The 27930-nt window shown below is 61.9% G+C and overlaps 1 protein-coding gene across 1 annotated transcript in view; it reads left to right on the forward strand.

The window, feature by feature from the left end:
* Positions 1-6: 6 nt before the first annotated feature.
* CORO2B (coronin 2B) overlaps positions 7-27930 on the forward strand; it is a 31248-nt gene continuing 3324 nt past the window's right edge. Inside the window, exons 1-7 of the mRNA XM_026060719.1 lie at positions 7-38; positions 15482-15682; positions 23583-23699; positions 26128-26277; positions 26815-26979; positions 27267-27383; positions 27811-27915. Coding sequence (XP_025916504.1) covers positions 24-38; positions 15482-15682; positions 23583-23699; positions 26128-26277; positions 26815-26979; positions 27267-27383; positions 27811-27915 — 870 coding nt within the window. The 5' untranslated portion in view covers positions 7-23. The remainder of the gene's footprint in view (positions 39-15481; positions 15683-23582; positions 23700-26127; positions 26278-26814; positions 26980-27266; positions 27384-27810; positions 27916-27930) is intronic.

The following is a 27930-nucleotide window of genomic DNA, read 5'->3' on the forward strand; positions in this document are numbered from 1 at the left end:
CTCACTTCTCCCCGCGGTTCTGCATGACTGTCACCAAGGTAAGGACCTGCCCGTCTCGGCCCGCGCCCCCGAGCCGCGCCGCGCCGCGGGCTGGCGAGGCTCCGGCTGCGGCACCGGGCCGGAGCGCGGCCCCCCGGGAGGCCGCGGGGGAACCGGGACCGGCACCGGCACCGGGGCGCGGCGGCGGCGGCAGCAGCCTCCCGCGCCCCCCGCCCGAGCCGCTTCCCGCATCTCCAAGTTGCTCCATCGCCAGCTCCCGGCTCTGCTGCATTTTTAACCCTTTGAGCGGCGGCGCGGGCGGCGCGGGAGGCCCGGGAGCACCGGGCCGGGCGGCAGCGAGGGGCCCCGGAGCCCGCTAAGCCGCTCGGCTCGGCCCGGCCCGGCCCGGCCGGTGCTGCCCGGTCTCCGCAGGTGGCTGCCCGAGGGGAGGGCGGCGGGCGCGGGGGCATCAGGGCGCTGCACGCTGTGGGGTGCGACGGCCGGGCCCCGAGCAACCCCCCCCCGGCGAGGGATGCTCTCCCGGGGGCGGCTGCGTCGCGAGCGGAGAGCGGCTCCGGTTCTGAAATTCTGCCGTTTCACCCTCTGCCGGGTCTCTCCCAGACCTCAAAGCGGAGGCTCTGCTTTCCCGAAGCACTGGCAGCGCTCTGGGGGAAGGTGCTGCTTTCTAGGGAGCGCTCCGCATTTCTGCTTCCCACGGCAGCTGGTGCCGGGGCACCGCGCTCAGCAATCCCCCCTTGGCCCCTGCCTGCAGTGGGACAGTGCCAGAGCGATGCCACGGCTGGGGTGGCCCCAGAGCAAGCCCTGTCCTGGGGGCACTGGGTCACGCTGAGTTCATTTCTGTGCCATAGCTGCATCCGGGGGAAGGGGATACCTTGCAGGGGAGCAGCGGGACACGGGGATCACAGCTGCCCAGACTCACCTGCTTGCCCCATGCCCCCAATTTGCAGCTGTGCRGATGAGCAGATGCATAAAGGCTTATGCACTGGGGTGAAGCAGCAGTGCCCCCCGCTAGCAATCCCCCTCCGGGCAGCAAACCGCCTCGCGCAGGGCTGGTGCAGCTCTGGGGCTAGGTTGGGTGGTAGGACACGGCCCTGTGTGCTGCGATTGCCTCCGCAAGGGGCCAGGGAGCAGACTTGCCTTCCCAGCAAACACAGGGCACCAGCTCAGCTCCACCAAGCCCAGTCCTGCATGCAGCGAGGGTGCAGCAAACCGCTCGCGTAGCGGCCAGCAGGTGAAGGGACTGGACTTCCCCGGACGTGGTCTGATGTTAGAGGCCAAACAAAGCCCTTGCCCATCATTGCACGTGCACGATGCGGGTTCGTGGAGCATGGCGCTGAGTTAATCAATGTGCAGCGCCCAAGCACCCCGAGGGCTGCTGCCTGCGCACACGTAGCAAACGGGAACAGCGTAGTTCTTCACTGAACCCTGAGACGAGGTGGGTTTGAGGAGGGAAACCCCAGTGCCGTGCTCTGCCTGCCACCTCTTGCGCTGGATGTAGTCAACCTCCTGGTTTGGAGGTGGCACAGCAGGGACACGAGCCTTGCACAGCCTGAGCMCTGGAGGTGTTGCAGCTCCAGCCTGAGGAGCAGGAAGCCGAGCTCTGGGACCGGATCTGCTGGTGAAGACAGTGCAGGGGATGAAGTGCTTCCCCTAGCTCCGTCCTTAGCAAGCAGCTTGCGTATTGCCTGGTTTGATCTTTTTGCTGAGCAGCCACCAGCTTTTGCATCTGTTGTTATTTGTTTCTGGTGCGTCTTGTGCTGCGTCGTGCTGTTGCAAAGCCCCTGCTAGCTGGACAAATGCACCAGTATTTGTGCATTAAAATAAGTGTTTCCAGCTCTTCTGGGGGCTGAGAGAAGGATTGAAGGACTGACCCAGAAGGTCAATGAGGTTAAAAACCTGCAAACTTACTGATATTAGAGTGTCAGGTTTAACCCAGGCCAATTAGTCTGTAGTGCTTGTTAACATATTTTGTTTTTTGAGTGCAGATTTATTCAGTGCTAAATTGAGAAAAGGCCTTGAGGTTGCAAGGAAAACAAGCTTTGTAGTAAGCAAAGGACTCCTCTGTTCATTGTCAGGAAAAAATATATACATAAACTAAAAGGATCTATAGTACGTGCACAGAGTATGCATTCATTAAAGCACCCAAAAGCTCCAATATCCCCTGTTATATACTATTTCCTGCAACGTGGACTACCTTAATGCAAGCTAAAGGCAGCCCCAGAGCAGGGCCCTGAACCTGCCGCCGTGCCTGTGCCAGGATCCTTCCAGGGTCCTTCGGTGGCCGACCTGCTCTGGCTGCGTGGCGGCGGTGCTCTACCACGGCAGGGTAAACGAGGGTTTCAGTGCCTCGCCGCCCCTGCGAGGGGGGAGCCCTGGAGGACGTCGGCGTCCGCCGCAGCCCGTCCCAGGGCAGGTGTGGGGCCGCTTTCAAGGCGGTGCGAAGCTCAGCAGCGAGGGGTAGGGTTTGCAAACCTTGCAAATATTCCTGAGCAGCCTTTGTCTTTGGATGAAAACAGACTGGAAAAATCGGGTCCAACTGCCTAATGCCAGATAAGGCTATTTTAACGCGAGCCCCAAGCACGGGCAGGCTGCCGGGCAGGTCGGATCAGCAGGAAAAGCTCCTGCACAGTGCCCGCGTGGGGAGGCAGCATGGGGGCAGAGATGCACGCTGTCAGGATGTCCCACGAGCTGGTTTCATCAGCCCCCAGGCCACCCCCTGCCTCCCACGGGAGGGAAGCCAAGCGAACGCGGCACATCCCCACACCTCCTTCTTTTGGGGGAGTTTTCTACCCAGGAGAGGAGAACTTAGGTTATAAATAGGATGGAGAAGAACTGATTGAAATGCAAGAAGAGCCCACGACTCACATTGAGGAATCTACTCAAACGCTGTGAAACCTCTCCTGGGGCTGGAAGCCAACCATCTCCTTCCTGTGTGGTTCTTCCACATCTCCAAACAGGAAATTCCAGGGGAAGGAGCTCATGGGTCTCACCAAGAGCAACCCCAGCAAACCTGGGGCCTCTGCCCTGGGGAGGTTTTCTCCAGGCTCTGCAATAAGGGTCAATGAGGGCAATGTCCCGCAGCTGGGGAGGTGCCATCCCAAGGGGGCAATTCACCCTGATGTAGCCCAGCTGGACCTGTGGCATGGCCCATGGCCACTCCGTGGAGAGGAGGACTTTCATCTGGATGACTTGGTGCTTCCATGCCCTGATTATCCTGGAGCGCATTGATGTTTACTATCTCATCCGCCTTGCAAAAGTGGTTGGAAATGAATCTTCTTTTTTTCTGCTGGGCCACAGAAACCATCGCAGCGTTGCATTTGAGCCGGAGCAGCCCAGAGCCCTGCGAGCGGTGCCCGTGCTCCAGCTCTGCTGCACCATACCTCACTCCCAGGAGATGAACCTGGGTCCAGACAGGACCTCCTGGGTCACCGGGGCTCATCTGCTGCTGCCGAGTCAAAGAGGGATCGATTAGGTGCAAGCGAGCATGACYGGGTGGTGTCCGCTGCGTGCAAACGGGGAAAAAAAACCCAAATCCGTTTTGCGTAGCGGTGCTTATGGTCTACGTTGCAAAGCTCAACGAACCAGCTCACGAAACCCATCTGCATAAAGTGCCACTTCCACAGAGGCAAAGCGTGTCGGGACCTATTTCCAGAGACCTTTTCCGCCCCAAAGACGTGCCTGTACGTACGGGGGCAGAGGTGGCAGCCCGCGCGACGGACGGGCCTGTCGCCCTGCAGCGATGCCCAGCGGCTGGAAGCAGGCGCACCGAGCCAAAACCCGCGGAGGGGAGAGGTGGCAGCTGCGCAGGGCAGGGGCGGAGGAGAACAGCCCTCGTTCCTGCCCGCGGAGTGTTTCGTCCGCAGCTTGATAAAGCCAGTAATGGTGATCGAAGGCACCGTGACTCCCATTCTGATTCAGAAGCAAAACCGCTGTAGGAACAAGCGGCTCGTGGCCGAGTGAGCCGAGGTCCTGCTGCGCTGGGAGCCGCTCCGGGGCTCCGTGGGCTGCAGAGCCGTGCCTTGCCCCGGATGACGTTCTGCTTCTTATCAGCGAGCAGGAAGAGCGCAAAGCCAGGCCTGATGGTTGGCAGATGATGCAAGGCCTGGGGGAGTGAAAAGCGAGGGGGGGGCTCAGTCACGGATGTGAGTCACGGGAGGGATAAGAGGAGCCGGGGGAAAGTGGCCGAACGGGGAGACTTAACCTCCGGTTGCAGCGCGCGCGGGATCGCGGATTCGCCTGATTGCCCCCAAACTGCCAAGAGCAGCACGAGGGAGGTGAGGAAGAGTGGCCTGATCGGGGAGGGTTGGGTTTCCTCCGTGCTTGGTGCCGAGGCTGCAATGCCGGGAAAATGGTCCGTCCAGGGGCGGACGGCTCGAGCCGYGGGGAAGCTTGGAAACGCCCAGAGGCTCCCCAGGATGCGTCCAGCTCCCGCCCGTGCGCYGGGGCCGGGGGGGGACGGACCGTGAGAACAACCTTCTGGGGGGGGGGGTCTTACTTGGAGGGATACGGTTTTAAAACGCCTGGAGTTTTTTCTGAAAGATGCGGTTTAGAAGAGGATGCGCCGTGGGGTGGTTTAGGCCGAACGGTCTCCTCCGACTTTTCTATCTATTAATTGGCATTAGTCATGGAGTTACATCGTCTAGATAACTGCTCATCCTCTTAAGTCAGCGGCGTGATGAAGCCAAAACAGAAACCCGGGGAGGAAATTGCATCTACGGTCTGCTGCGGTGAAGGCTGGTAACGAATGACGCAGTCTAACGTGGGCAAGGAGTAATTCCAATTACCGCAGAAGCCCTCGGTGGGGAGGGCGCAGCGGCTACAGCGCCGGCGAGCCGGGCGGCGGTGCCTGGAAGCGGCTTTTACAGCCAGCTGCGTTGTCCTTTGCGTTCTCRGTAAGGGCAGATTCAAAGTGTCTGGGGCAAACGCTGATCCCACGGAAACGCTGATACTGGTTCAATCAGTACAAAGCTTGCTTGAAGGTACCGGGCCGCGTTACCACGCAAAATGGCTTTACAGAAAACGGGCTTTGGACTGCACAGCTCGACTTCATTTCTGAAGAAATTGCTGCATTTGATGAAGTCTTCTCTATACGTTCCCCTGCAAAATGAATTCGATGATGTGCATGCTCTGATGTCTGAAAAAAAAAAAGCTCCAGATAAACCCTTTAGCATGAGTTTTAGTAATATTAGGTGCAGGCAAACCAACACGTCTAGAAAGCAGATGAACGGCAACGATCGCCGCAGGGCGTATTGCCAGCGGCRTTCGGCGCCGCCGGCCCCTTTTGTCCCGCGTGCTCGGCCGCGGCCTGGGCTCGGCCGTTCTGCAGCACGTGATCCGCAGATCCCGTATAATGGTGCCGTCGCAGCAACTGGAAGAGGCAGCAGCATCGCTTTAGTCACCAGCTGCATCCAGAGGAAAACAAGGCTGTCGGTAATGAATTGCTAATAAAGTGCAAAACAAGCCCTCCTTTCTTAAACGGCACCGATGTTCTGTTCGCTGCTCTTCAGCTCTGCTGGGATTGCTGGGGTGGGGAGCAAGCCCCGCGGGCGGCTTTGAGTCTAAAAAGGGAAGCTCCTCGTTTCAGAAAGTATTGCTCTCATCAAAGGCGACTTCTCTGGCCTGGGTTTTTTTTAGAGGGTTTGAATTCTGACTCAATGCAGCGTTAATCTGTGGCTTTAATACTGTCCGTTTGCAGCCAGTAGGCTCGCTGGGTGCTGTAGTTCATACTGTGCAAAACGCAACGCCGGGTCACTTTTTCCCCCCTGCCCTGCCCCACCCCCCCTTCTTCTTTTCATGGAAATTTTATCAAATGATGAATTGTTCAATTCATTACCCAGCTAGCAGAAAGCTCGGAGTCCTCGAATTCTGGATTCCTATCTCCCGAGTCAGTGTGCAATTACCAAAATCTGGCAGCAGGCAAAATCTACGTGACGGAGCCAGCTGCTCGAGTCCCCCACAAATCTGTGAATCGGATCTTTCAGGGGCTGGAAGCGACCCAGCGGAGCGCTCGGCTCCGCGAATCCCTCGCTCCTTTGTTCAGCGCRAGGAGGCTCTTAGCGGCGCTACCTCCTGGCAGCTCCCCGCCAAGGCCGCGGCGCTGCCGAGCCTCGGGAGCGGGCGTCCCAGGAAAGCGCTGCCRGGGGGTGCGAGCCCGGGGAAAGCCAGCGTGGCGCAAGAGGAGCGGCCGGGACGTCGGGCGACTCCTCCGCCCRGCCCCGACGGCCGCGAGATTTAACAGGAAATCGGGCTGAACCCTTGAGACCCAAGCCCGGCTGATGGCAGGGATGCGGGTTTGGATGAAGTGCGGTGGAAAATCCCGTCGGAGGCTGAGCGGCCGCAGCGGCTCTTTGCAAACTGTTGCTCGATGCTCRCTGCAAAGCCCGGCCGGGATGCGTCTCTTGGGGTCCGCGCGGCRCTCCCGCGGGAAACCCTTTCCTCCGGGAGGAGCCTGGACCCGCTGCTTTCCCCCTCTCTGCGCTGCGGTTTCTTCCGGAGGCGCCGGCGAGCTGCCGGGCCGGATGCAGAAGCCCTCGCCCACCTCCCGCTCCGCAGGGCGGATGACAGCACGGCTCCGGACAGAAAAGCCCCGCGGAGCGGCCGGCCGGGCGCGCGGCCAGCGCGGCCGCTGCCTCTCGGGGGGGTTCTCCCCTGCCCCGGYGGAGCGCGGGAAAGTCCCGCGGAGGCATCGCCGCTGGCCTGTGCCCTGGAGCCGCCGCTGCCGCTGCYTTTTGGTAACGGGAAGGACCAAAAGGGCAGGTTCCTGGGGCCGGAGCGATGCACGGATGGGGGTCACATCCTGGCGGCACGGATAGGGGCTGCCGGAGCGCGCCGGCCCCGGCCCGGGTTCGTGCTGCCGCGAGGCGCCTTGGTGCCCGCGTGCACAACAGCGGCTGTAAATTCCCCGGGGAATAATAGCGGCTGTGTGAGCGYGGCGGGAGCCGTGCAGCCTCGCAGCGGGCCGTGCCAGGCGCCCCGGGGCGCTTGCCCTCCCGCCGCAGCCCCGGCCGGCGCATCCCGTCCCGTCCTGTCCCGTCCCGCCGCACCTGTGAATTCCCGGCTATAGCAGGATATTAAGGGTTAGCTGCCTGCAGGTGCGCTGGCGTCGACRTGCAGCGATTGCACCCAAAAGTGGTTCAACGCCCACCTCTCTCGCCGTCTGCCGCCCCCCGACCCGACCCGACCTGGCCGGGCGCTTGCCGGCGCCGCTGCTGGCCCCGCACGTTCCCGCGCCGTCCCCAGGGCTGTACAGCTCCGCGGCGGCTCGTTGCAAAGCCCCGGCAAAGGGAGCAGCTGCGGCTGTTCCCACGGCTGGATGAAGTGCAAAGAAACCTGGRTTTATGGCGTTACGTGTTAAAATACAAGGAAGTGGGGAAAAGGCAAACTTTAAGGCTCTGGCAGGCGTAATAGAGAGAAATGGATGGGAATGATGAGCGCGCCGCGCCGGTCCGTGGGAAAGCGGGCAGAAAGGCCTGGGTGCTTTGTGCGCCCCTTCCCCGGGAAGCTGCCGGGTGCGAGGGTGGCTCGTCCCGTCCCATCCCGTCCCGTCCCGTCCCGTCCCGTCCCGTCCCATCACAGGCGTTTCCGGCTCGCCGGGAGCCGTTTGCGGTCTGCTCTGCCTTTGCGCCTGACCTTCCCCTGCTCCCCTTCGTGCCGCACGTCGCTGGCGCTTCCTCGCGCTGGCCGGGAAGCCGACTTCTGAGGCTGGAAATGTTTAGAAGAAAGCGCTTGTTTTCCTTCCTGATGTTTTTTTGTTTCTTTTTTCCTTCGCTTTGGGAAAAAGTTTTGCCCCCCAGCTGGGACAAACTTCCGAGGAAGCYGTGCGATGCTGCAAGCTGTGCAGGAGCGCAGCCCCGAGCCCCGCGATGGGGATCGGTCCCGGCGCGGGGTGCGCGGCCCCAGGGACCCGCGGGAGCTGCCGCCTCTCCGGGCGCCGGGGAGCTTTCCCTGGCTTGCTAGGCAGCCCCACTTGTTATTCTTAAAACGGCTGGATCCCAGCTGGAAAAAGCTGCTGTAATCGAGTCTCCTGACTCAGTCGCCTTGATTATGTGCGGCGTGATTTGCCGACGCCGATAGGGACTAACGTTCGTGGAGCGGCGCCCGGTTCGGTTACCCGCTCGTCTGGGGACATGAAAAGAGACTTTTTCCCCCTCTAAGCTTCCTGAAAACCTCTCAAGTTGAGAACAAGCGTGCAACGTTTTTGCCCCAAAGGAAACATTATTCCAAGAAGCTGCAAAGAGGGCGAAGTCCCGCGGTCGGTGCCAATGTCCCGGGGTGACTCCGGGCTCCTGGGAAGCCGGGCCGTAGGGCTGCTCTCCATCCCCTTTGCGCTTCCTCAGAATATTTCTGCTGGCTTCGTGGGGCGGGAAGGAGTCGGGAAGCAGAGCGGGAAGGAAACTGCTTCTTTACATGATTTATTGACAAGCAGGAGCCTCGCGTTTCTTCTCAGCCAGCGGGCCCGGGAGCTGCGGGGGGGTTTGCTTGGCTGCCCCCAGACCGATTCCTGGGGCGGAAATGGGCCAAAACGGGTCGCCGCGCTCACAGAGAGTGCCACGGCGGCGAGCGGAGCCAGAGCAGGGCGGGTGGCCGAGGAGCCGTGCCGGCTCCGGAGCYGCGGCCCATCCGGCGCCGTTTCCCAGCCGCCGGGGAAGGGCAACGGCTCTCCCCAGGCAGCCAGCGCTCGCTAGAAAGCGGAAATTATTGAAAAGTTAAGCGCGGGGGAAATCCCAGGCGCGCACTTCCAGGCTGGACRGAGCTCAAGCTGGCAAATATCTTTTCGGAAATGTTCGTGTGTCTCGTGTCCTTTGTGCAGACGGCGTTAATGCGATTAATATTTGCAGCGTGAGTCTAATGCTCTTCGCCAGCCGGATAAACGTGCAGCTCTCTCTGCCGCTTTATCCTCGTCTCCGCGCTAAGGGCAAGCGACTTTCCCAAAACCAGCGGTGCCGGCGCGAAATCRGGTCCCTCGGGCCCTCGCCGGGGTGCAGGGTCACTGCCGGGCTCTGGGGGACCCCGGCGCCCCACGGGCAGAGGCGGCTCGGGATGTCTGCGGCTGGGGTCTGCCGCCGKCACCGCGCTCGGATCCGGCATGGCACAGGGAGGGCGATGCCTCCCCCCGGTCCTCCATGGGGCCGCGTTTTCCATGGCGATCCAGGAACCGGTGCCTGCTCTGCCCAGCTCCTCGGCGGAGGGTGTGAGGTCCCTTTTCCTATGGAAACAGCCCCACGGGATGCCTGGTGCAATGGGAAACGTGCCCCGTCCTGGCCCAGCCGCCACGGGAATGGCGGCTCCTCGGAGCAGGCGAGCGGCTCCTCGGAGCARGCTGTGCCCAGTGCATCCCTGCCGCCACGGCCGTGCAATATCATCATAAATCCCCAAGCAGCGGCGTTCTCCGGCRGCTCAGGAAGCCTCAGCGGGCACGCCGTGTCCGCACGTGCCAGCCCCCCTCGTCGCACCCTTCCTTGGAGCGCAGCTCCGGCGGCAGGGCGAATCCGGCGGCCGTTTCGGGGCCGAACCTCGGCGACCGGATTTCAGAGCATCCCGACTAGCTGCCGTYGCCCACCTCCATCCCTGGGATTAACGTGGGGGGTCCCAGCCCCGCTGAGCCCGGCAGCAGCCGGTGCCGCTCCGTCGGGCTGCTGAGAACGGGGCAACTCGGGGGCGACGCCGGACTGGGCACGGCCGGACRCCTTCGCCGCTGCGCTTGCCCGGGGCTCGGTGGCTCCGGGGTGGTTCCCATCGCCGTCGCTCCAGCCAAGCTCTCCAGCGCCGCATCCCTGAAGGAGACGGCGAAAACGGAGCACGGAGAACGCCTCGCTCCATCCTGGCCCTCGGAAGGCGTATTGACCACGCTCATCCGGAAAGCTCCCAGCGAGCCCCTGCGGGAGCAAGGCACGGAGTCGCAGCACGGATGATCTGCAGATCGTCATGTCCAACCCCCTGCTCGAGCAGGGTCCCCTGGAGCAGGTTGCCCAGCTCCGTGCCYGATGGCTTTGGTGTATCTCCGAGGACGGTGCCTCCGCAGCCTCGCGGGCAGCCCCTTCCAGCGCTCGGTCCACACCAGGACCGCGAGGGCTGCTGAACCCGATGGCAATTCCTTTTCGGTGGGCGTTAAACCCACATCAGGACCAGGAACATACCCCGCTGCCGAGGAGGAGGTTCTTTTCTCCTTTCACCCTTCCAAGCCCCATCTTCTGCTTGGTCTCCGCCAAGAGAAGTTGCTATCCACCCGCTTATTCCCCCGTGGCATTCCCAGGCAATCAGTGCGTGGTTTTGCGGCTCCGATGGCCGTCGCCGACATGCCGATCCGCTCGGCTATTCTCCTGCGGGGGGGGTGAAGCCGTGGCGAGGGGGTTGGTCCTCGTTCCTTCCCCATCCCCATCCGCGTCCTGCCCCGAGCCCCCGCCAGCTCGCCGGCCTCGGCCCCGTCGCGAATGCCCAGGTGCCCCGCGGGCGACGCTTTCCGTGGAAAGCACTTCCGCGGCATTTCCCAGCCCTTCGGCTTTTAGGGCCGCGCTAGGGCTGCGAATGCCGCCGGGGGCCTCGGCTGGGCCCTGAATTTCGGGGGCAGCCGTGAATCCGGACGGTCCCAAACTTGCCATGGGGGCGGCAGGGGCTAAATGACGTCTTCCCACCCCGAGCGCGTTGCCCTCTGCAGCGGGATTGTTATTAAAATGAAGAACGGGATGTGCCTCAATGTTAAACCTCGCCGAGGCTCGTTAGCATGAAAGCCATTAACGCGAACAAAAGCCGGTTTCAAGGTTGAATTGAGAAGCATCAGAGCATTAGCGTACTGAAGAGATTAAAATCAGCATTTGCTTGGCTCTAATCGCATGTGCATGGAACAATAAGCGTTTGATGACTAATTTTGGCAGGCCCGGGTATCTTAGCAAAATATAGCTGTTTGATTTGGAGCTTTTCTTCGGGGCGCGGGTTCCAGCAGCACGGGCGCGAYGCTAGGTGCTGTGCTCGCGCAGGGGCCGCCGGAGGGGTGCCGCCGACCCGCGCTCCCCGGGAGCCGCGGGGTTCGGGGGGACCGGGACCGGGATCGGGAGGGATCTCTGGGGGTGCCGCTGGCCTGAGCTCCCTGGGAGCCGTGGGGTTCGGGGGGACCGGGACCGGGATTGGGAGGGATCTCTGGGGGTGCTGCCGGCCCGCGCTCCCCGGGAGCCGCGGGGTTCGGGKGGACCGGGACTGGGATCGGGAGGGATCCCCGGGGGCGCAGGCGGATCCTCGCGCCCCTTTCTGCAGCGTCAAGGCGCAAGTCAGCACCCCGAACACGACGGACCCCGCCGGGGACCTGCCGCGGAGACGCCGGCGCACAGAGCGGTGGCGAACGTTTTTATGGGAAAAAACGCGCCGCGGGTGATGCTGGCGCGCTGAATCCGTCCGCGGTGAACGGGGAGGCGGGAGGGAGATTTGGCAGGAGCCGCCCCGGTGCTGGGAGAGCCCCGGCAGTGCGCAGGGACGACGCACGAGCTGGGGACAAGTTTTGGCTGTGGTGGAGCCGCTCGAGCCTCCAGGTTTGAGCGAAGCCCTGCGGGGCTGGCGCGGGTCAGCTCCGCTCGCCCCCGGCGTTTGCCCTCTAACGTGGCCTCRCACGACGTGTTTCGGTGTTTTTTCCCCGCGTGGGAGGCGCGATGAGGGTCCCCGGGGCAGGGAAGGGGGGATGCGGCAGCCGGGCATTTCCGAGAAATGGAAACGGCGCCTTTGCTTCGGCGCTGCTGGAAGCAGGCTGCTGCCTGCTGCCTCTTGCAAACAAATCGGCAGCGCTTTCTTGCCCAGTAACATCTTCATTTTGCTGGAATGGCCGATCAATACTGCAAATGTCAAACTCGAGCACCGCTGACCTCCCTGGTGGAAAACAACCCCCGTCCTCCGGCGCCGAGGGATGCGGCCTCGACGCTTTCGCTCCGTGTTGGAGAGCGGGGAGGAAAAGCGGCCCCGGGTGAACCCCGTGCCGGGAGACCGCCGAGCTCGGGCGGATGCTGGCTCCTGGGTTCCTGCAAAACCCTCCCGCAAAAGCCCCAGCTTTGCCGGGAAAAGAGCGATTGCCGGTTCTCCTGGCAGCCGCCGCGGCGCCTGCACCGGCGCGGGAATCGCAGCACGGTCAGGCGGAGCGGCTGCAGGCGGGGAGCCGCTTCTCCGCGAGCTCTCCCGACGGAGGCGGGTTCAGAGGAACTATTTATAGGATATATAGCTTACGAAGGGCTTACGGCCCGCTTTGCTGCCTAGCCGCGCTTTCCGGCCGTGCGGGCTCTCCTTCCTGCAAGCTCGCTTTCCGCACGGCTGTTGCCAAGGCTCCCGATGCTTGAAAAGATGCATTTAAAAATAAACACATTGAGACAAGAGCTGCGCCCTGCTGCTGCCGGTAGGGAAAGACGGGAGCTGCCAGGACACCAGGAAAGAGTCCAAGCAGGGGGCTGGGTTTGCCTCTCGCTTCCTTTGCTGGGCGAGCGGCATTCGCCTCTCTGCCGGCTGCAAACTCCTGCAGGAAGCAAAGCGGAGGCAGGCAGCGGGGGGCAGGTCACTGTCATCGTCCCCCCCCCGGCGCCGGGAGGCCGCCGGCGTCCTGGAGCCGGGACGCGGCTCCTAACGGCTCCCTTTGCCGTCATCGCCTTAATCCAGCGTTAGCGGCGACGCAAAGCCGCCCGCTGCCTGCCCTACATCTCGCGCGCTCGGCGGCCGTCCGCCCGCTCGGCTTTTGCAAAGGGCTGCTTTTTTTTTTTTTTGCTTTCTTCTTTCTTTTGGCAAAGCCTCGCCGGGGCTGCCGGCGCCAGGCCCTCGGCTTGCGGTGCCGTTCCCGGCGTCTCCCCGCGGCCTCCGGGGCTGCGCGCCTGCCTCGGGCTTTGAGCAATGGCCCAGGCGCGATGCAAGGGCAAATGCACCRGGAGCGATGTAGCGCTCCCCTGGGTTGCTTCCGACGGCGCCTCTTCCCCAAAATCCCTTCTGCGAAGCAAAAAAACGGGCGAAATGCTGCTCCCCTCCGCCCGGCCGGAGCTTGTTCCCTCGCCCGGTGCTCCGTGCGGCTCCCAGTGCTGCCGTTTTCTGCCCTAACTGCTGCCGCAAGGGAGGTTTCCCTCTTCCAGCTTGGGACCTGGGCACACGCTSTTCCCCTCAACTCCTTAAACAACTAAAACACTGCAACGATTCGGGAAATGCTGGAGCAGATGCTGGAGCGTTTCTCCGCTGCTGCAGTTTCATGAGGTTTAATATTGATGCTGAACGTCATGATTGGGGATGTGATTTATTTTATTACCTTACTTCAAAGTGTTTTATAGCATTCCCGTTTTTCATTTAAGGCCTGCTCAACCAAAGACGGAGGAGGAGTTTTGTAATGAAAGGAAAAACTGGAGTCCAAGAATAATGCAGAAGGAGAATGAATCTTGGAAATGGTGGCACATTAGTCTGATTCTCGGAGATGGATGAAAATGACTCCAATAAATCAATAGTATTTTCTTAATATCTCTGAGCCACTGAGAGCAAGGTGATGGAAAAATAGAATGCCCATTAGTGTCAGCGAAATGTAGAGAATTACTCAAAGAGCAAGTTTCATAAAAATTATGTATTGTAGGATTGCAAATGCTCCGGATAATAACTTGCAGCCTTGCTAGACGTTGCAAAGGGCATGCACGTTGGCGCCGGGCGGCCGCCGGCTGCTCCGAGGAGGCGCCCGTGCGTTGCTGCGAATGCGCATGCTGCACGAGAGCATCCTGCACCCACCCGGCGGGCTCTTTTTTTCACGGACAGCCAATCTTTGCAGTGTTCCCGTGGGAAGCGTGGTGCCGCAGGGGACACCCAGCGCTGCCGAGGGGGTGCCGCTCCCCAGGACGGCTCTCCGACAGGAACGCGATGCCTTGGCCTTGGCTGCCTGCTCCAGCGCCGCAGCGGAGCTGTGCTCCGAGCGGCCTTTTCCTGCCCGTCCGGATCCCGAGCACCTGGTTTCAATGGCAGGACACGGAGCTATTCCCAGTGTGGGAGTGCAGCCGGGCGACACCGTTTCCGGATACCCCACAGGCATTTCCTGGCTGCCTGCGCCCCGGCCCCTGGGCTGCTCGGCACCGTTTGCAGGAAATACACGGCCGAAGGAGCGAGCCTGGGGCTTTGCGGAACAAATAGCTTTAAAAAAAAAAAGCAATACGCTGGAATGCTGAAAGCGGCGCCTGCGGCAGGTGGGACAGCGCCGCGGCACCGCGCCGAGCTTTGCAACGCGGCCGCGCTCGGCGCTGTAGGATGCAGAAGCGGAAAAGCTGCCGGGCAGCGGGGGCCGTGCCAGGTTTTTAAGAGCTCGTGACAAGTTATTAGCCATGTCGTACCAGAAGCAAGCAACATGATGCAATGTGCAGTACGATGTAATATTTCTGCACGCGGCCGCCCCAGCTCGGCTGGGGCTGACGCGGCTCTTTGGCATTGCGGCGGGCCGCGGGGAGCGTTTGCGGAGCGCCGGCACTTGCCGGGAGATACTCTYAGCGGCTGACCCGCCGTTTAAGTACGTGCTTGCATGCTTTTGTCGACAGGCGCCGGTTACAAAGACACGACCGCTGCGAGTCCTCAGGCGTGCAGTTAGCAGCGTGTTTGGAGAGCGCTAAGTGCTTACGTTGCTCGGAGGTGGCTTAAGTGCTCACRCTTTTCTGCACACCGAAAGTGCCTTCAATCTGTGTAGATTTTATCAGGAACGCTTGTGCTGCTGTAAGGATCGTCCAAAAAAAAAAAAAAAAGCCTTCTTTTCCCTTAGTGAGAACAAGCGAAGTGCTGCTCATCCAGGCGRAAGCGCACTGGTTTCCGTGCGGACGCCTGGGTGCTCCGGCTCGCTCCGGGCAGTGCTTCGCTCCTGCCCGCCGCTGCCCTGGCAGCCTGTCCCCGAGCGGCCGGGCCGGCGTCCCCCCTTGCGAGGTGGCAGCCGTGCAAGGGGGCTCGAGCGGGAAGATCAGATGCAATAACTGTTTGATACCCGCTCCCTGCCCAGGTGCTCTTAGCCTGCTCCGATGCATGCTTTTATGTAGTTCACGTTATTCGGATCAAGCCATTTCCAAGTCATTGCATTAAAAGCCTGAATTCAGTACATAAAATAGCAGTGCTGGGTGTTCGGGATAAGCAGTTCCTTCCGAAAAGGGTATCGGCTTGGATTTTGCAACAGTATAGAGCCTTTGGCTGCCTTTTGCGAGTTGTGCCGTGCACCAGAGAGACGCCTCGCCTTTTCCCAAGGGCGCTATATTTGCAAATCCGTGCTGCTCCTACACTGCCCTGCCTAGTCAGGCAAAGCTGTACTGCGGCGCGGCTTAGCCCGGCCGGGAGGAAAGGGCGGTTGTGTTAAAACCAGCCGGCAAGCTCGAGGCCGCGACGTTGCAGAGAGCACRCGGCGCTAAGGGTGCTCGAACGCGCCGGTGCGGGGACTCGGCACCCGGCGCCGCCTGCGGCTCCCGCTGGGACGTCCCCACAGGATGCCCGGATTTCGGCTCCTGACGGGGCTCTTTCTCCTCGGCAGATGTCATGGCGCCCGCAGTACCGCAGCTCCAAGTTCCGCAACGTCTACGGCAAGGTGGCGAACCGGGAGCACTGCTTCGACGGGATCCCCATCACCAAGAACGTGCACGACAACCACTTCTGCGCCGTCAACGCCCGCTTCCTCGCCATCGTCACGGAGAGCGCCGGCGGCGGCTCCTTCCTCGTCATCCCGCTGGAGCAGGTAGGGCGCTTCGGCCCCCCCGGCCCCGCTGCAAAACCCTCCTTGCGGCCCCTTCGATGGCCGGATCCGGCCGGGGCTGCGCCGAGCGCTGGCCAAGCGCGGTCCTGTGTCTTCCGCCGCGGGAACGGCCCCGGCTTTTGCCAGGGCAGAAACACGGATCCGGCGCCCGGCCGTRCCCGGCCGGCGGCAGCGGGGTCACCGGGCTGCCAGAAATGCCGGCGAGGACGTTCCCATGAAAAGGCCGTATTGTTCAGGGCAAAACGGGGGCGGATGGGGAGACTAAAAATACCCCAGCGTGCTTTAATCGGCGTCGGTTCCCTGCCTGGGCCCCGGGGCGTGGAGCCGGGATCCACGGGCCGGCAGCGGAGCAGCCGGCTGCTTCCCGAAATGCCGTTTGTGACGTTCCGGCTTCAGCTCCTTGCGCGAGTTCCCGAGCAAATCTGCACGTCCCTCGTCCATGCAGTTTTAAACTCCTGGAAATTCAGCTGATTCCTCGGAAAGGGGCCTGTGGGAATGGACCGCGCGCGCCGAAAGCGGCGCCTGCCGGGAATGGTCRCTCGCGGTTGAGCGCTCGCCGCCGCCGCCGCGGGGGCCGAGCTGCATCTCCCGGCAGCGACCTGGCGCGTGCAATAGATATTACCTTTGCTCTGCTTTGCTTCCCGAGCGTGAGCGCCCGGCGCTGCCGGCGGCCAGCCGGGGCTTGCGCTCGCCGCCCAACTTTTGGTGTTTTTCCTGTGCAACTTTCATGCCTCTTCTGAATTTTTCTTTAATTTCTTGAGCAGAATCAACTACAGATGGAAGAAGCTGTAATCAGCGTTTTAATTGCAATGCACAGCTTGACTCTTATTAATATTCTAAAAACCGGGAGCTTTATCTAAGCATTCGGCACGCTCCAGTCTCCATCCCTGCCTCTTTTCCCCGACTTTCAGCCCTTGGCGGTGAATGAGCCCGTCCACACACCAGTTGTTGGTGGTCCTGACTTGGGAGCCGCTAAGCTGGCATTGCCCACCAATTCCCCTTTTTCTGGCCAATGCAACACGATCCCAGGGGAACGAGAGCAGAGGGAGCACGGCATGGCTTGCAAGCTGCTCCGGCAGGATCATCTGTGCGGAAATCCCCAGGCAGACTGAGCACGGAGACATTAGCGCCGCATAAATTCCGGTCGGAGCAGACCTTGGCAACCCATGTCAAGTGGCTGCACGCTCCTTTGTACAATTTAATAATTTTCCTTTTTTTTTTTTTTAAATAGGAACTGATTAGCTCATTAAGAGTAAACTAATTTTCTTTGGAAGTCAGCAGCCATCTAATTAATTGGCATCCATATTTAGCTGAACATAATTAAGGTAACCTAGATACTGCGGATCTACGCAGGATTTGATTTGCTGCCATCTTTCCTTTTTTTCAGCTCTCTGCCCTCTGTTCCCGTCAGAAATCTGCCGCAGAAAACCCCTCTGCTCTATGCTTAAAGCCACAGTGCGTTTGCACGCTCGGGGCCGTACGTTCCCCTGCCTGCGCTTAGCTCCATCACCGCCAGCAAAATCACGCCTGGCGCGGGCCGGGCGGTTTGGGCGAGCTCGGTGGCCACTCCTTCTGCCTGGAAACAGCCCCGTGGCATTTTCTGCACCTTTGCTCTCCAGCATGGGCTGGCAGGAGCGCGCTTCTGCTTAATCCTCCCCTGCGCCCTCCACGGAGCTTTGCAATGGATGCTCTCGGGCCGGGGCCGAGCGGGGAAGCAGCCGCTGTTTAAAACAATACTTGCGAGCTGATCGCTTTCTCTAGCCGTCATATCCAATATTGCTTTTATTTGTTTGCTGGTCTTTAATGCTGGGTAAACCTTTTCTCTGGCGTGTGCACGGGTCGGTTTGCCTTTCTGCAAAACAGCCCCCCGCTTTTCACCCCTCCCGCGCGTCAGAAGGAGCCACAGCAGCCTCGTGGCGGGTGCACRTCCCGGCAGCCACCTTTGGCTCCGCTCGGATCTCGGCACGTTTTCACCTTTTCGGCAGGGCAGAGGGAAATTCTGAAAAGATAGGCCCGTGCGGGGGGCTGCAGTGCCATGCACGGAGACGGCATGATGTGGGCGACACTCCTACAGGAATCCCACAGCAGCTCCCGCAGCACCGGCACCGGCAGCGTTGGGCAGCTGCCTGGGCGCAGCGGGGATGGGCTCCGTCAGGGTGGCGATTGCTTCCAGCTGGGCCGCGTTTGGGTAGCGCTACATAAACCAGGCTCCGAGGGGGGCTCAGCTCCCTGCTGGGGCGGTTTGTGTGACCTGCTGGGGCAGCTGCAGGGTGCAGCAAGCCCTGCCCAAGCCCTGCGCGGCCGCTCGGGATGCCCTGGCACTGCTCGCACCGCCGCGGGAGGATCTTTGCTTCTCCAGGGGGTGAGGGTGGTTTGTTTTGCACTGCTGGAGGATGTCACCTGCCTGTGTGACGTGAGGAAGCAGAGAGCACGGAGGGGGCATCTTTATTTACGAGCAGGAAGCTGAAATCCAAAATTGCACTCGTGCCGGCGCTGCTTTTCGTAGCCGTGCTTGGCTGAGGCTTGCATGCRGGTGCATCTCCCTCTGCTAGCCCAGCGGGTGCGAGTGCCCCCCGGGAGGTGCGTGGTTCCGCGGGGTGGGTGCTGGGAGCTGCGGGGCCTGGGGGAGAGGGCAAGAGAGCGGCTGCTCCTCTGCCAGCCTGGCAGCCTGCGGCAGCTCTTCCCCTCTGCTGGGCGTGGGTGCGTTGCGGTCTGATGGCTGGGATCCCCTGTCCTGGCGGCATCTCCTTGGCTCGTGGTGTGCAGCACGTGCGTTGCCTGTGGGAGCTCATGTGCACCCACACCTCTGCCGGACACCTGAGCGCCCTGGCTGCAGAGAACGGGCAAGCTCATCACGTGGTTAAGGCACCTCCACAGGACGCCTGAGCACCCTGGTTTGGCCCAGCTGCAGAGAACAGACAAGCTCATCACATGGTTAAGGCACCTCCACAGGATGCCTGAGCACCCTGGTTTGGCCCAGCTGCAGAGAACAGACAAGCTCATCACATGGTTAAGGCACCTCCACAGGACGCCTGAGCACCCTGGCTGCAGAGAACGGGCAAGCTCATGGCAGGGTTAGCACCCTCGCTTCTCGGTGCTCCCGTGCGCTGAAGAGGTCCCCGGGGCTCTGAGCGCTGGGGCCCCGCAGCAACCCCTTTCCCCGTGCCCGGCCCCCCCAGGCAGGGCTCCCYGGCACGCGGAGGGCTCCCGGGAGCTCTCCGTCTCGGCGATGCGGATCCTTCGGGCATTTCCGCCTGCAGAGCCGGGGCGCGGGAGACCTCGCCTGCTGCCTTTCGCTTCTCTCCGCGTTTTCCGTATCGCTTTGGGCTGACGGAGGCGGCTCCTCCAACCTGGGGCTTGCAGAAAACACGGCGTTTCCCCGGGCGCCGCGCTGCGTGACCTCCCCGCCTTTGCGGGAAACCCGCTTCTGCCGCCGGCCCCCGCCTTTAAGCGCCCGGCGCCGGATCGGGAGGTTCCGCCGCCGCCGCCGCCGCCGCCCCGGGAGCAGCGCAGGCGGCAGAGCTCGGCGCGGCGGGGGGGACGCGAGTCCCGTCCCGTCCCGTCCCGTCCCGTCCCGTCCCGCCCGAGGCGGCGGCCGCGGCCGCAGGCGCCTGCACCCTCTGCCGGCTGCACGGGAGACGGAGCGCGCCCTCGCCGGGGAGAAGCGCCTGGCTGTTACCCCTAAACGCGGGTTCCTTTTTAAACGCCCGTAATCCGGTTTAGCCGGAACGTTATATGGGCTTTTGTCTTTTTAATTAACAAGCTCGGTGCTGGCTACTACCGCTTTTATGGTGCGGATAAATCCCGCCTCAGCGAGGCTTCGGGGTTTTAATTTGTGCAAATCGCTGCTCGCGAGCCGCCGCCGCCGCCACGCGTTGGCTTGTCTCGCCCGAGGGCAGCACCCGATACCCGAACCTGCATCCTTGTAAAACACCCTGCTCGACACCCCGCTGGGGCAGGCGCGGCGGGGGGATTCGCAGGAGGGTACGCGCTGCTGCCCCGCTCCTTTCCCGCGCCCGGATTCCGGGAGCCGCTGACAGAGCCGGTGGGGCGGCAGCTCTCTCCTGGGGCAGCGTTTTCCTAGGGACACGTGCGGCTGAAGAGCCACCTTGCGTAACAAGGGACTAGAACGTGATCTGATTCTTTTTTTAAACTTTTTTTTTTTCTGGAAAAGCTTGGCTTGGAAGAAGCCAGGAATCTCCCCTGGTTCCGTGAAATCTGTTCTGTTTCCTCCTTTTTCATCYTCCAGTAGGAGAGGCCTTTAAATGACAGCAGAAAATGCGCTTACTCTCCTAATCTCAGCCACTAGAGACTTGTACGTACTCCAGGATTTCTTAGGAAACCCATAAATCTGCTGTGGCTCAGGCAGAACTTCCTTGATCCCCCTGTAAAAGCTAATACGAGATTAGGGAGAATTTGTGGGGAGCCAATAGGTGGGGAACAAGGCCTGGGCTGGTGGGATTTGTCCTTATCCCGGAGGATTTCTCATCCATGGACAGGTTTTGATGGCGCTGATGCTGTTTCTGAAGTTTTGTGTGATTGGTTTGAGCGCAGAGAGCTGGATGAAGCTTCTTGCCATATCCAAAGCTCTTCACAGAAAACACGGGAACTCAGAGAAGTTCTGTTTTTTGCGTTTCAAGGAAAGTTGGCAGTTTTTGAAAAGCAAAAAAAAAATAAAAATAAAAATTTTGAATCAAATATCTGTGTGACAAAATGATGCCGCTTAGCGGATCTAAAGCAATAAAACTTCCCTTCACTTGAGTCCAACGCTGGCGAAGAGGTTCACTGGGACGGACCTGGACCCAGAGGTGGAAATGGCTCGAAAGCTGCCACCGCTTTTGCCTGGGGTGTGCGGACACCGGGGCATCRCACCCTGATGGCCCAGGGCGCCGCCGCTCCACGGCTCTGCTCCGCTTTTCTCCGTGTGTGTGCGTATTTTAAGCAAATCCCTTGCATTCCGGGACAGGCAGGGTTGCTAGGAACTGAACCCTGTCTTGCCCTCTGGAAAACCTAATGAATTTTGACAAAAAAAACATCAAACCTACTCTGCAAAGGAAATTACTCAGCTGGTTGCTCAAAATTGAAGCRATCGCGTGTTAACTTGCGCCGTTGAAAGGTCCGTGCTCTCGGAGTTTAACGGCTGCTGCACAAATTCCTACTCTAGGCAGCGTGTTAGTAATGTCGCGCTAATGCAGCCACGGACACGGGGAGGAAAGCTGGATGGTCTGGGCTGTCCGGGCAGGCGGTGTCGGCCCTTGTGCTTAATAAGCCGGAAAGCCGTGCTCCGCACACCGTTAACGCGCGGCGGGAGGAGGGGGTCCGTGGTCCCGCCGGGCGTCGCGGGACTCGGCGGAGGCTCCGCTCGCGAACGGAGCAAGGAGGCTCCTGTTCTCAGACYGGCCGCCTCCCGTCTCCGCCGTCCCTCTCCCGAACCTCGTCYGCTTGTCCCCTGCGATGCCCTGCTTTTTCCCTGGGAAAAGTTGAAGAACACAAAATCTGATTTTTTTTTTTCTTTTTTAATAATTTCTCGTGGTTTGGCTTTTGCAGTGACTCGATGAAGGGAATAGGCTGATGCGGGGCCGGGCTATGCCGCCCTGGGTGCCGTGCGGGTCTCGCCGGCCCCGGAGCATCCGCCGCGGGGCAAGCGGCACCTCCCGGAGCCCCAGCCCACGGGAGCCTCTCGGAGCAGCGCCGAGAGGCGGGAACRGCTGAAACGGCCAGGAAGGCACCGCAGCAAGGGGCAGAAAAATAAATACTGGTCTCGGGCATTCGGATGTTCTTTCAGTCAAACGCAGCATTTTCCAGAATTCTTTCCTTTGGAAAACTTAATTTAGTTGGAAACCAGCTCTTCAATCAGAGCCATTTTTCCAAAGGGGAGCGTCGCACCGAGCTCCGTGTTGGCACGGGAGAGGCGTTCCCAGCTTCGATTCCTCTTCTCCCACTTTTTTAATTAAGGGCTTGTGTTTGCTAACGATTTCTCTTGCGTTATTGATACTAGCGCTTGGCCGGTCACGCTCCTCCTTGGGCCTCGTTTTTCCATGCCCTGGGCCTCCGGGGTCCCAGGATCGAGATCCTGGGGAGATCCCGGGGGCTGTTGCTTTGCTGGACCCATTGCACGGATGTGGAGTGATGAGCAGGAGACGGGGAGAGCCGGGTCCCCAGGGAGGGTCTTCGTCACGGGGTAGAAGGAGATTCCAGCCTGCGCCGGTGATGTGCTGTAACGCGTTGCGCTCCTGGTGGGATGCTCCAGCGTCTGCAACCGTGCTTAGCTCCGTCCCGCTCATCCGTCAAACCCGGCCCGATGCCACTGCAATGGGCCCTGGTGGAGGCTAAAATCACCCCGGCAGAGAGTGGCTGCTGCGGTGCCGACGAGCCGGGTGCCGTATGGGCAGGGAATTGGCCTTACGTGCCCTAATCGGAGCACGGCTCGGWGGTGGGAAGCAGCCTGGCGTCAAGGGCTCGGCATCGGCCCGCTGGCGGGGCTGTAATCCCGCGCTGTCACCCGCGGGCGTTAATGCGGGTTTACAAGAGGCTTCACGGGAGGGCGGAGGGGATCGGCTGCAAACGTCCCTGTTACCCGGGCAGCGATGCWGCTGGATGCGCCAATTTGTGCCCGTATCGGCGCTGACGAGAGCGGACACCTATCTTTTTTCCTTTACCTTGATAASCGCGATGACCCACATAACTAATCCCCCTGCGTTTTAGGGCCAGCCGCGCGCGCATCTTATACGTGCGCCGTGTCYGAAGGATGGCTTGGAACGGTTTTGTCTGAGCGGAAACGGGCTTTTCGCTGAGCAAATAAAACAGGCGAATGCTTTAAAAAGGGCTGCGCCGCTGCTTCTGCCCCAAAAYGCCCTGGCAGGGCTGCACAGGAAAACTAACCCAAACCTTAACCCCCCCGCCTCGCCCCCGCCAGCTGCCGGGACCGGGGCACTGCTGCCGTATTTCGGTCCTTGCACGACCTGCGTCGCTGCAGCAGCCGAGTAATTAGGGGCCGGCCCGATGTGCAGCTGGTGAACGTACGGATACCTTGAGCTGCTGCTCTAGGATAAGTCTTTGCTTAATAAGCAGTAAATTGGGAGGGGTTTGGGGGGGGCTGGTATATTTTTCTTTGCTAAGCTTCTGCTTACTTGTCTTCCGCGCACCGAGAGCGGGAGCCCGGGCCGGCGTGCCGCAGCCGCACGTTGCACGAGCGCGTTAGCGAAGCCGGGTGCTGAATGCTTCGGACAGCCAGCACTGCCAGCGCCATCAAATATTTAGCGGCCGCGTTGCGCGCTGACCTAGTTTGTGGGGGGAAGCTTGCCGCCCGCGTGCCCGCGCCGGCGCGCAGCCGCCCCAGCGCGTTTCTGCACCCGCCYGGGAAGGGGGGAGTCAGCGGGCGGCTGCGCTAGCGGGATCCGCGTGCGGTTCCTCTGCCGGCATCCCGGGAACGGAGCCGCCCTAAATCCTGGYGAGCATCCGTGTTCCCTAGAGGGAAAAGGGTTGCGTGAGATACATGGCATAAGCGTTACATTAGCGTTATTAATCCATACTGGTCTTGCTCCCCAAGGCCTTAAAGATTCATTTTATGGAGCGCGTGTGTGTATATCTGTCTATCTATCTATATAAAAGTGTGTGTATATGTGTGTGTGTTTATATATATATTAAAAAAGTGTGTGTGTATATATATATACATGTATGCATGTGTACCTTGGTCAGAGTGACTCTCTTTTTGTGCGTGACTTGGCTGCAGTGAAGGTGTAGGACCGCTCAGGAGGGTGCAGATGGCGCGGGCACGGTGCTGAGCGCCGCGGCATGCTGTCGCCGCCGTCCCCGCGGCCGTGGGAAGGCCCGCTGTATCGCYGGCCGTGCTTATCTCTCTTTTTCTCGTCATTTGTTGCAGACCGGTCGGATTGAGCCGAACTACCCCAAAGTGTGCGGCCACCAGGGCAACGTGCTCGACATCAAGTGGAATCCCTTCATCGAAAACATCATCGCTTCCTGCTCCGAAGACACCTCCGTGAGTAGCAGCGGTCGGAGCCGGCGTCTCGGGAGCTGACGTCCGTGCCAGCAGCGTCCTCCCAGGAGCGGCTCGCTCCGATACCTCCCCCATCCCGCGTGCCGGGCTCCTCCGGGTGCGCGTGCTGCCGGTCCCCGCTCCAGCGTCGCCGTCTGCGTCTCCGTCCCCGCTGCAGGCAGGCGGCAGYGTCCCGTGCGAAGCCGGCAGCGATGCTGCTGGGAGTCGCTGCTGCTGCTGCTGCATCGCGCGGTGCCGGCAGCCCGGGGGGGGCTGGACCGGGGCAGCCCCGTCTCGCTGATGTTTGCCGCCTCCGCTATCTTCTGGACACAAGCAAGTCCCTCCCGGAAGGTGTATCGTAAAGGGGAAAAAAAAAAAAAAGCCTTTACGCAAGGGAGAAGAGCAGAATCCGCAGCCCGTTCTGCTCAGCAGCAGCCAGGGCTCGTGGCGACCCAGTTTCAGATCCGCCTCGCTTGAGCTCGCCGTGCCGCCGTATATCCTCAGCTAACGTCTCCTCCTCCCCCTCGGCTCGGTGTGTTTGGCTAGCTGAAAGCTTGTCAAGGCGGCTTCCRAGGGGAAAAGGTTCAGATCGCGGCCGTGAGCCACGGTGAGCTGCCGCCCGCTCTGAGTTGCAACCTGCTCCGTGCCGTTGTCGGAGGCGTCGGGAGGGAGGAGGGATGGGGACGACTTCCCGAGCCGCCACTGATGAACCCGGGAAGCTAATTGCCCCGCAGGCTGCCTGGGGCATCCAGGTCTCTTCCCCCTCCCGTTTCCAGAGTCGTGGATGAGAAGAGATCCTGGAGGTCTCCGCTCCGGCCTCCCGCCGGCACGAGATGAGCTTGGCCACGGCGTTGTCTATAGCCGAGTCTGGAAGCCTCCGGGCTCGGAGGTCCCCTGCCTCCCCGGGGAGCTGCGCAGGGCCGCGCCGCGCTCTAGGGACGACGGGTTTCCTAAGGTCCGACCGGGGGCTGCTGTCGGAGCCGGGCTCTTCCCAGCACCTCCCAAAGCAGCGTTGCCATCCCTGGACGGCTCTGGGACGCAGCGCTTCGTTCTGGCTCGGCTCCGGCCGCGCCAGCCGTACCGGCTAGGAAATGGCACTCGCGCCGTGTTCGGGCCCGATACGTCTATTTTCGGGTCGTAGTGCCCATGGTAACGAGGAAACCTGCCTAAAATAGCCCGTCGTGCCAGGCAGCCTCCGAAGGCACCGCTCGTTCGCCAGCGGCGGGGGGGGATTGCGGAGGCGACGCCGCGCTGCGGAGCGCCGGCAAGGATGCCCGGCCATACCGGCATGGCACACGCTTCACCGGCTTTAACACCCCCTTTTATACCCCAAAAGTGGTGTTTTGGCTATATAGGTGGCTCCTAACCCAGGTGCTGCCGCGTGCCCGCCCTTTGCTGATGCTTTCGGGAGCCCGGGCATCCGAAGGGCATCCCAATCCTAAGGGTTTCCCCGCGCCCCTCGCTAGCGGGGACCCCAAATTCCCGCTGCAAATCCCCCACTTGCAACGAGCCTCCGAGCGCAGCCAGCRCCGAGGGGCTGAGGACGCCGAGGGCGTTTCGAGGCGGGAGTGGGGCTTTGGCGCCAGCAGGCATCTTGCGTGCCGAGCTCCCACGCGCCGGCGCCGATCGAGCTCGCCGGAGTGGAGGTTTGGTGGCGGCAGTTCCGTAACCGGCCGGTTTCGTAACCGCTGCCTTGGACGCCCAGCACTTCGGGTTTTGTTGCACCTTCCTCCTGTCACGCTCTGCTTTGAAATCTCCGTTTTGAGAATCGTATGTCTGATCCGACTTGGATTTAAAGCACCTTTCTCCTAACTCCCTTCTCTCCGCGCGCCACGTGCCCCAAACAAACACCGGTGACTCTACGGGGGCTGCTCAGGGCCTCAGCCCCATCGCTCTGCCCTCGCCCGGGTCTCTGCACGGGTTTTTTCCCTGCAGTATTGCAGGTAATTAGCTTCCAGCCCCGAGGCAGCGGCGCGGCGTCTCCCTGGGTGCAGCCGGCCGGGCTGCTGCTTGCAGGGCGCTCGCGCGTGGCCGGCACTGGGGGGGCCGGAGGGCTGAGCTCCCCCCCCCCAATTCACCCCCAAATGCAAATGCTTGAGCGAGCGGCAAAGCAGGAAAACGGGAGCCGAAAGGACGGTGTGTTGCATTCACTGCCGTTTGGCTTTTCCGGCGGGAATTGCTGGGCTGCGCTGCAAAACGCCTTTACCTGCTGCCGGCCCCRAGACGGGCAAGGGCTCAGCTTCGCGCCGGCCACCTGCCACGGGGGCGAAAGCTAATTCCTTGGTTTTCCAAGGAATTAGGTGGAGCGGTTTAATTGAGGAGTGGGGAGACGCTTTCAAGGCTTTATTCCGCGGGGGGCGGCGGGAAGCAGCCAGGCGCTCCGTTTTTCGGCGCCACTGCCGGAACCCGACCGTCTCCTCTCCCGGCCCAGGTGCGGATATGGGAGATTCCCGAGGGGGGCCTGAAGCGCAACATGACGGAGGCGGTGCTGGAGCTGTACGGGCACAGCCGGCGCGTGGGCCTCGTCGAGTGGCACCCCACCACCAACAACATCCTCTTCAGCGCCGGCTACGACTATAAGGTGAGCTGCCGCCGCCGGCGCTTTTCCGGGGGGTTTCCCGGGGCTCCTGGGGGCGGCCGTGGCCGGGCTGAGCCGCTGCAAGGTGCAAAGTGTGGCCAGAGGTGCTGCGAGACCCTTTGCGCATCCGGGGCCGGAGGGGTGCCGCGGCGCAAGATAAAACGAGGCGCCGTGCCGGCATTCCCGCGCACGGTGCGTCCCGCCAKCCCTACGGACCTGCCGTCTGCGGAAGGACYGTGCAACACRCGGGCCGACCCGGCGCYGYGGGAATAGCGAGCCCTGAAATCCCRGCGTCCGTCCCYGATGGAGATGTGGGGGCTTTCCTAAGCGATGAGTCGCGGAGCTCATCCGCGTTCCCGGTGGGAAGGGCCGGGCTGCACGGAGCGCTCCCTTGCCGCTCAGGCCCTGCCGGCGGCTCCGGAGGGCTTTGCTTCACCGGAGCCGAATTTCAGCGGCTTTGCCCAAGCGGCCGGGGCGGAGGGTGGCCACGGGGGGCCGGGGGCATCCTCACCCCCCTGCCCATCCGCCCGCCCGCCGCAGGTGCTCATCTGGAACCTGGACATCGGGGAGCCGGTGAAGATGATCGACTGCCACACGGACGTCATCCTCTGCATGTCCTTCAACGGCGACGGCAGCCTGCTGGCCACCAGCTGCAAGGACAAGCGGCTCCGCGTCGTCGAGCCGCGCTCGGGCCGCGTGCTGCAGGTGAGGCGCTCGCCGGGCAGAGCCGGCGGCTTCCCGGGGTGGGGGAGGCTGCAGCGTGTGCATCCCCCCCCCCCGACCCTGCGCCTGCCCCCCGCCAGCGGGCAGCTAGCTTCAGAAATAAGATACCGGGGCAGAATCCTAACGAATCGCGGCAAAGCGCTGGCCAGGCGCTGCCGGYGCCCAAGCAGCGGCGCTGTGCGCGTGGCGGGACCTTGCACGCGCCTCTGCCGCGAGGGAGCCCGGCTCGTTTGGAGCGAGCTGAGGGCGGCGCGCGGGCTGTCTTGCAGGAGGCCAGCTGCAAGAACCACCGCGTGAACCGCGTCGTCTTCCTGGGCAGCACCAAGCGGCTGCTGACGACGGGCGTCTCGCGCTGGAACACGCGGCAGATCGCCCTCTGGGACCAGGTCGGCGGCCGCCCCGCGCCGGGGACGCGTGCGGGGGGGGCTCGGCGGGGTCGCGGCTGAGCGGGAAGTTTTGTGCCTGTCTCGGCATCCCGGCTGCTTCCAGCCCTTCAGGCGTTTTGGAAAACGAAACGTCGCCCTTGCAATCCGGTAGGAGGAGGGACGGGAAGCGGCGGCACGCCGGGCACCAGTGCTGCTCCGCGGCGCCTTCCTGCCCCCTCCTGTGCAATGCACGAATCCAGGAAAAACACCCCCAAACCTGCCGCCCCAAAAGCAGCCATTTCGGGGCCCCGGCGGCCGGGTCCCCCCCGGGCCGGGCTTCTGCCTTGGCGTGCGGATGCTGCTGGGGCAGCGCGGCGCTCGTCCCGGCCCTGCGGCGYGCTCCCGCCTTGCGCTTCGCGGTGCCTAAAACGCTGGTGCTGTTGCRCAGGAAGATCTGTCCATGCCGCTCATAGAGGAGGAGATCGACGGGCTCTCGGGCCTCCTCTTCCCCTTCTACGACGCGGACACGCACATGCTGTACTTGGCCGGCAAGGTAGGCTGGCTGTGC

This window comes from Apteryx rowi, unplaced genomic scaffold (genome assembly GCF_003343035.1).
Source record: "Apteryx rowi isolate R43461 unplaced genomic scaffold, aptRow1 scaffold_170, whole genome shotgun sequence".
NCBI lineage: Eukaryota > Metazoa > Chordata > Aves > Apterygiformes > Apterygidae > Apteryx > Apteryx rowi.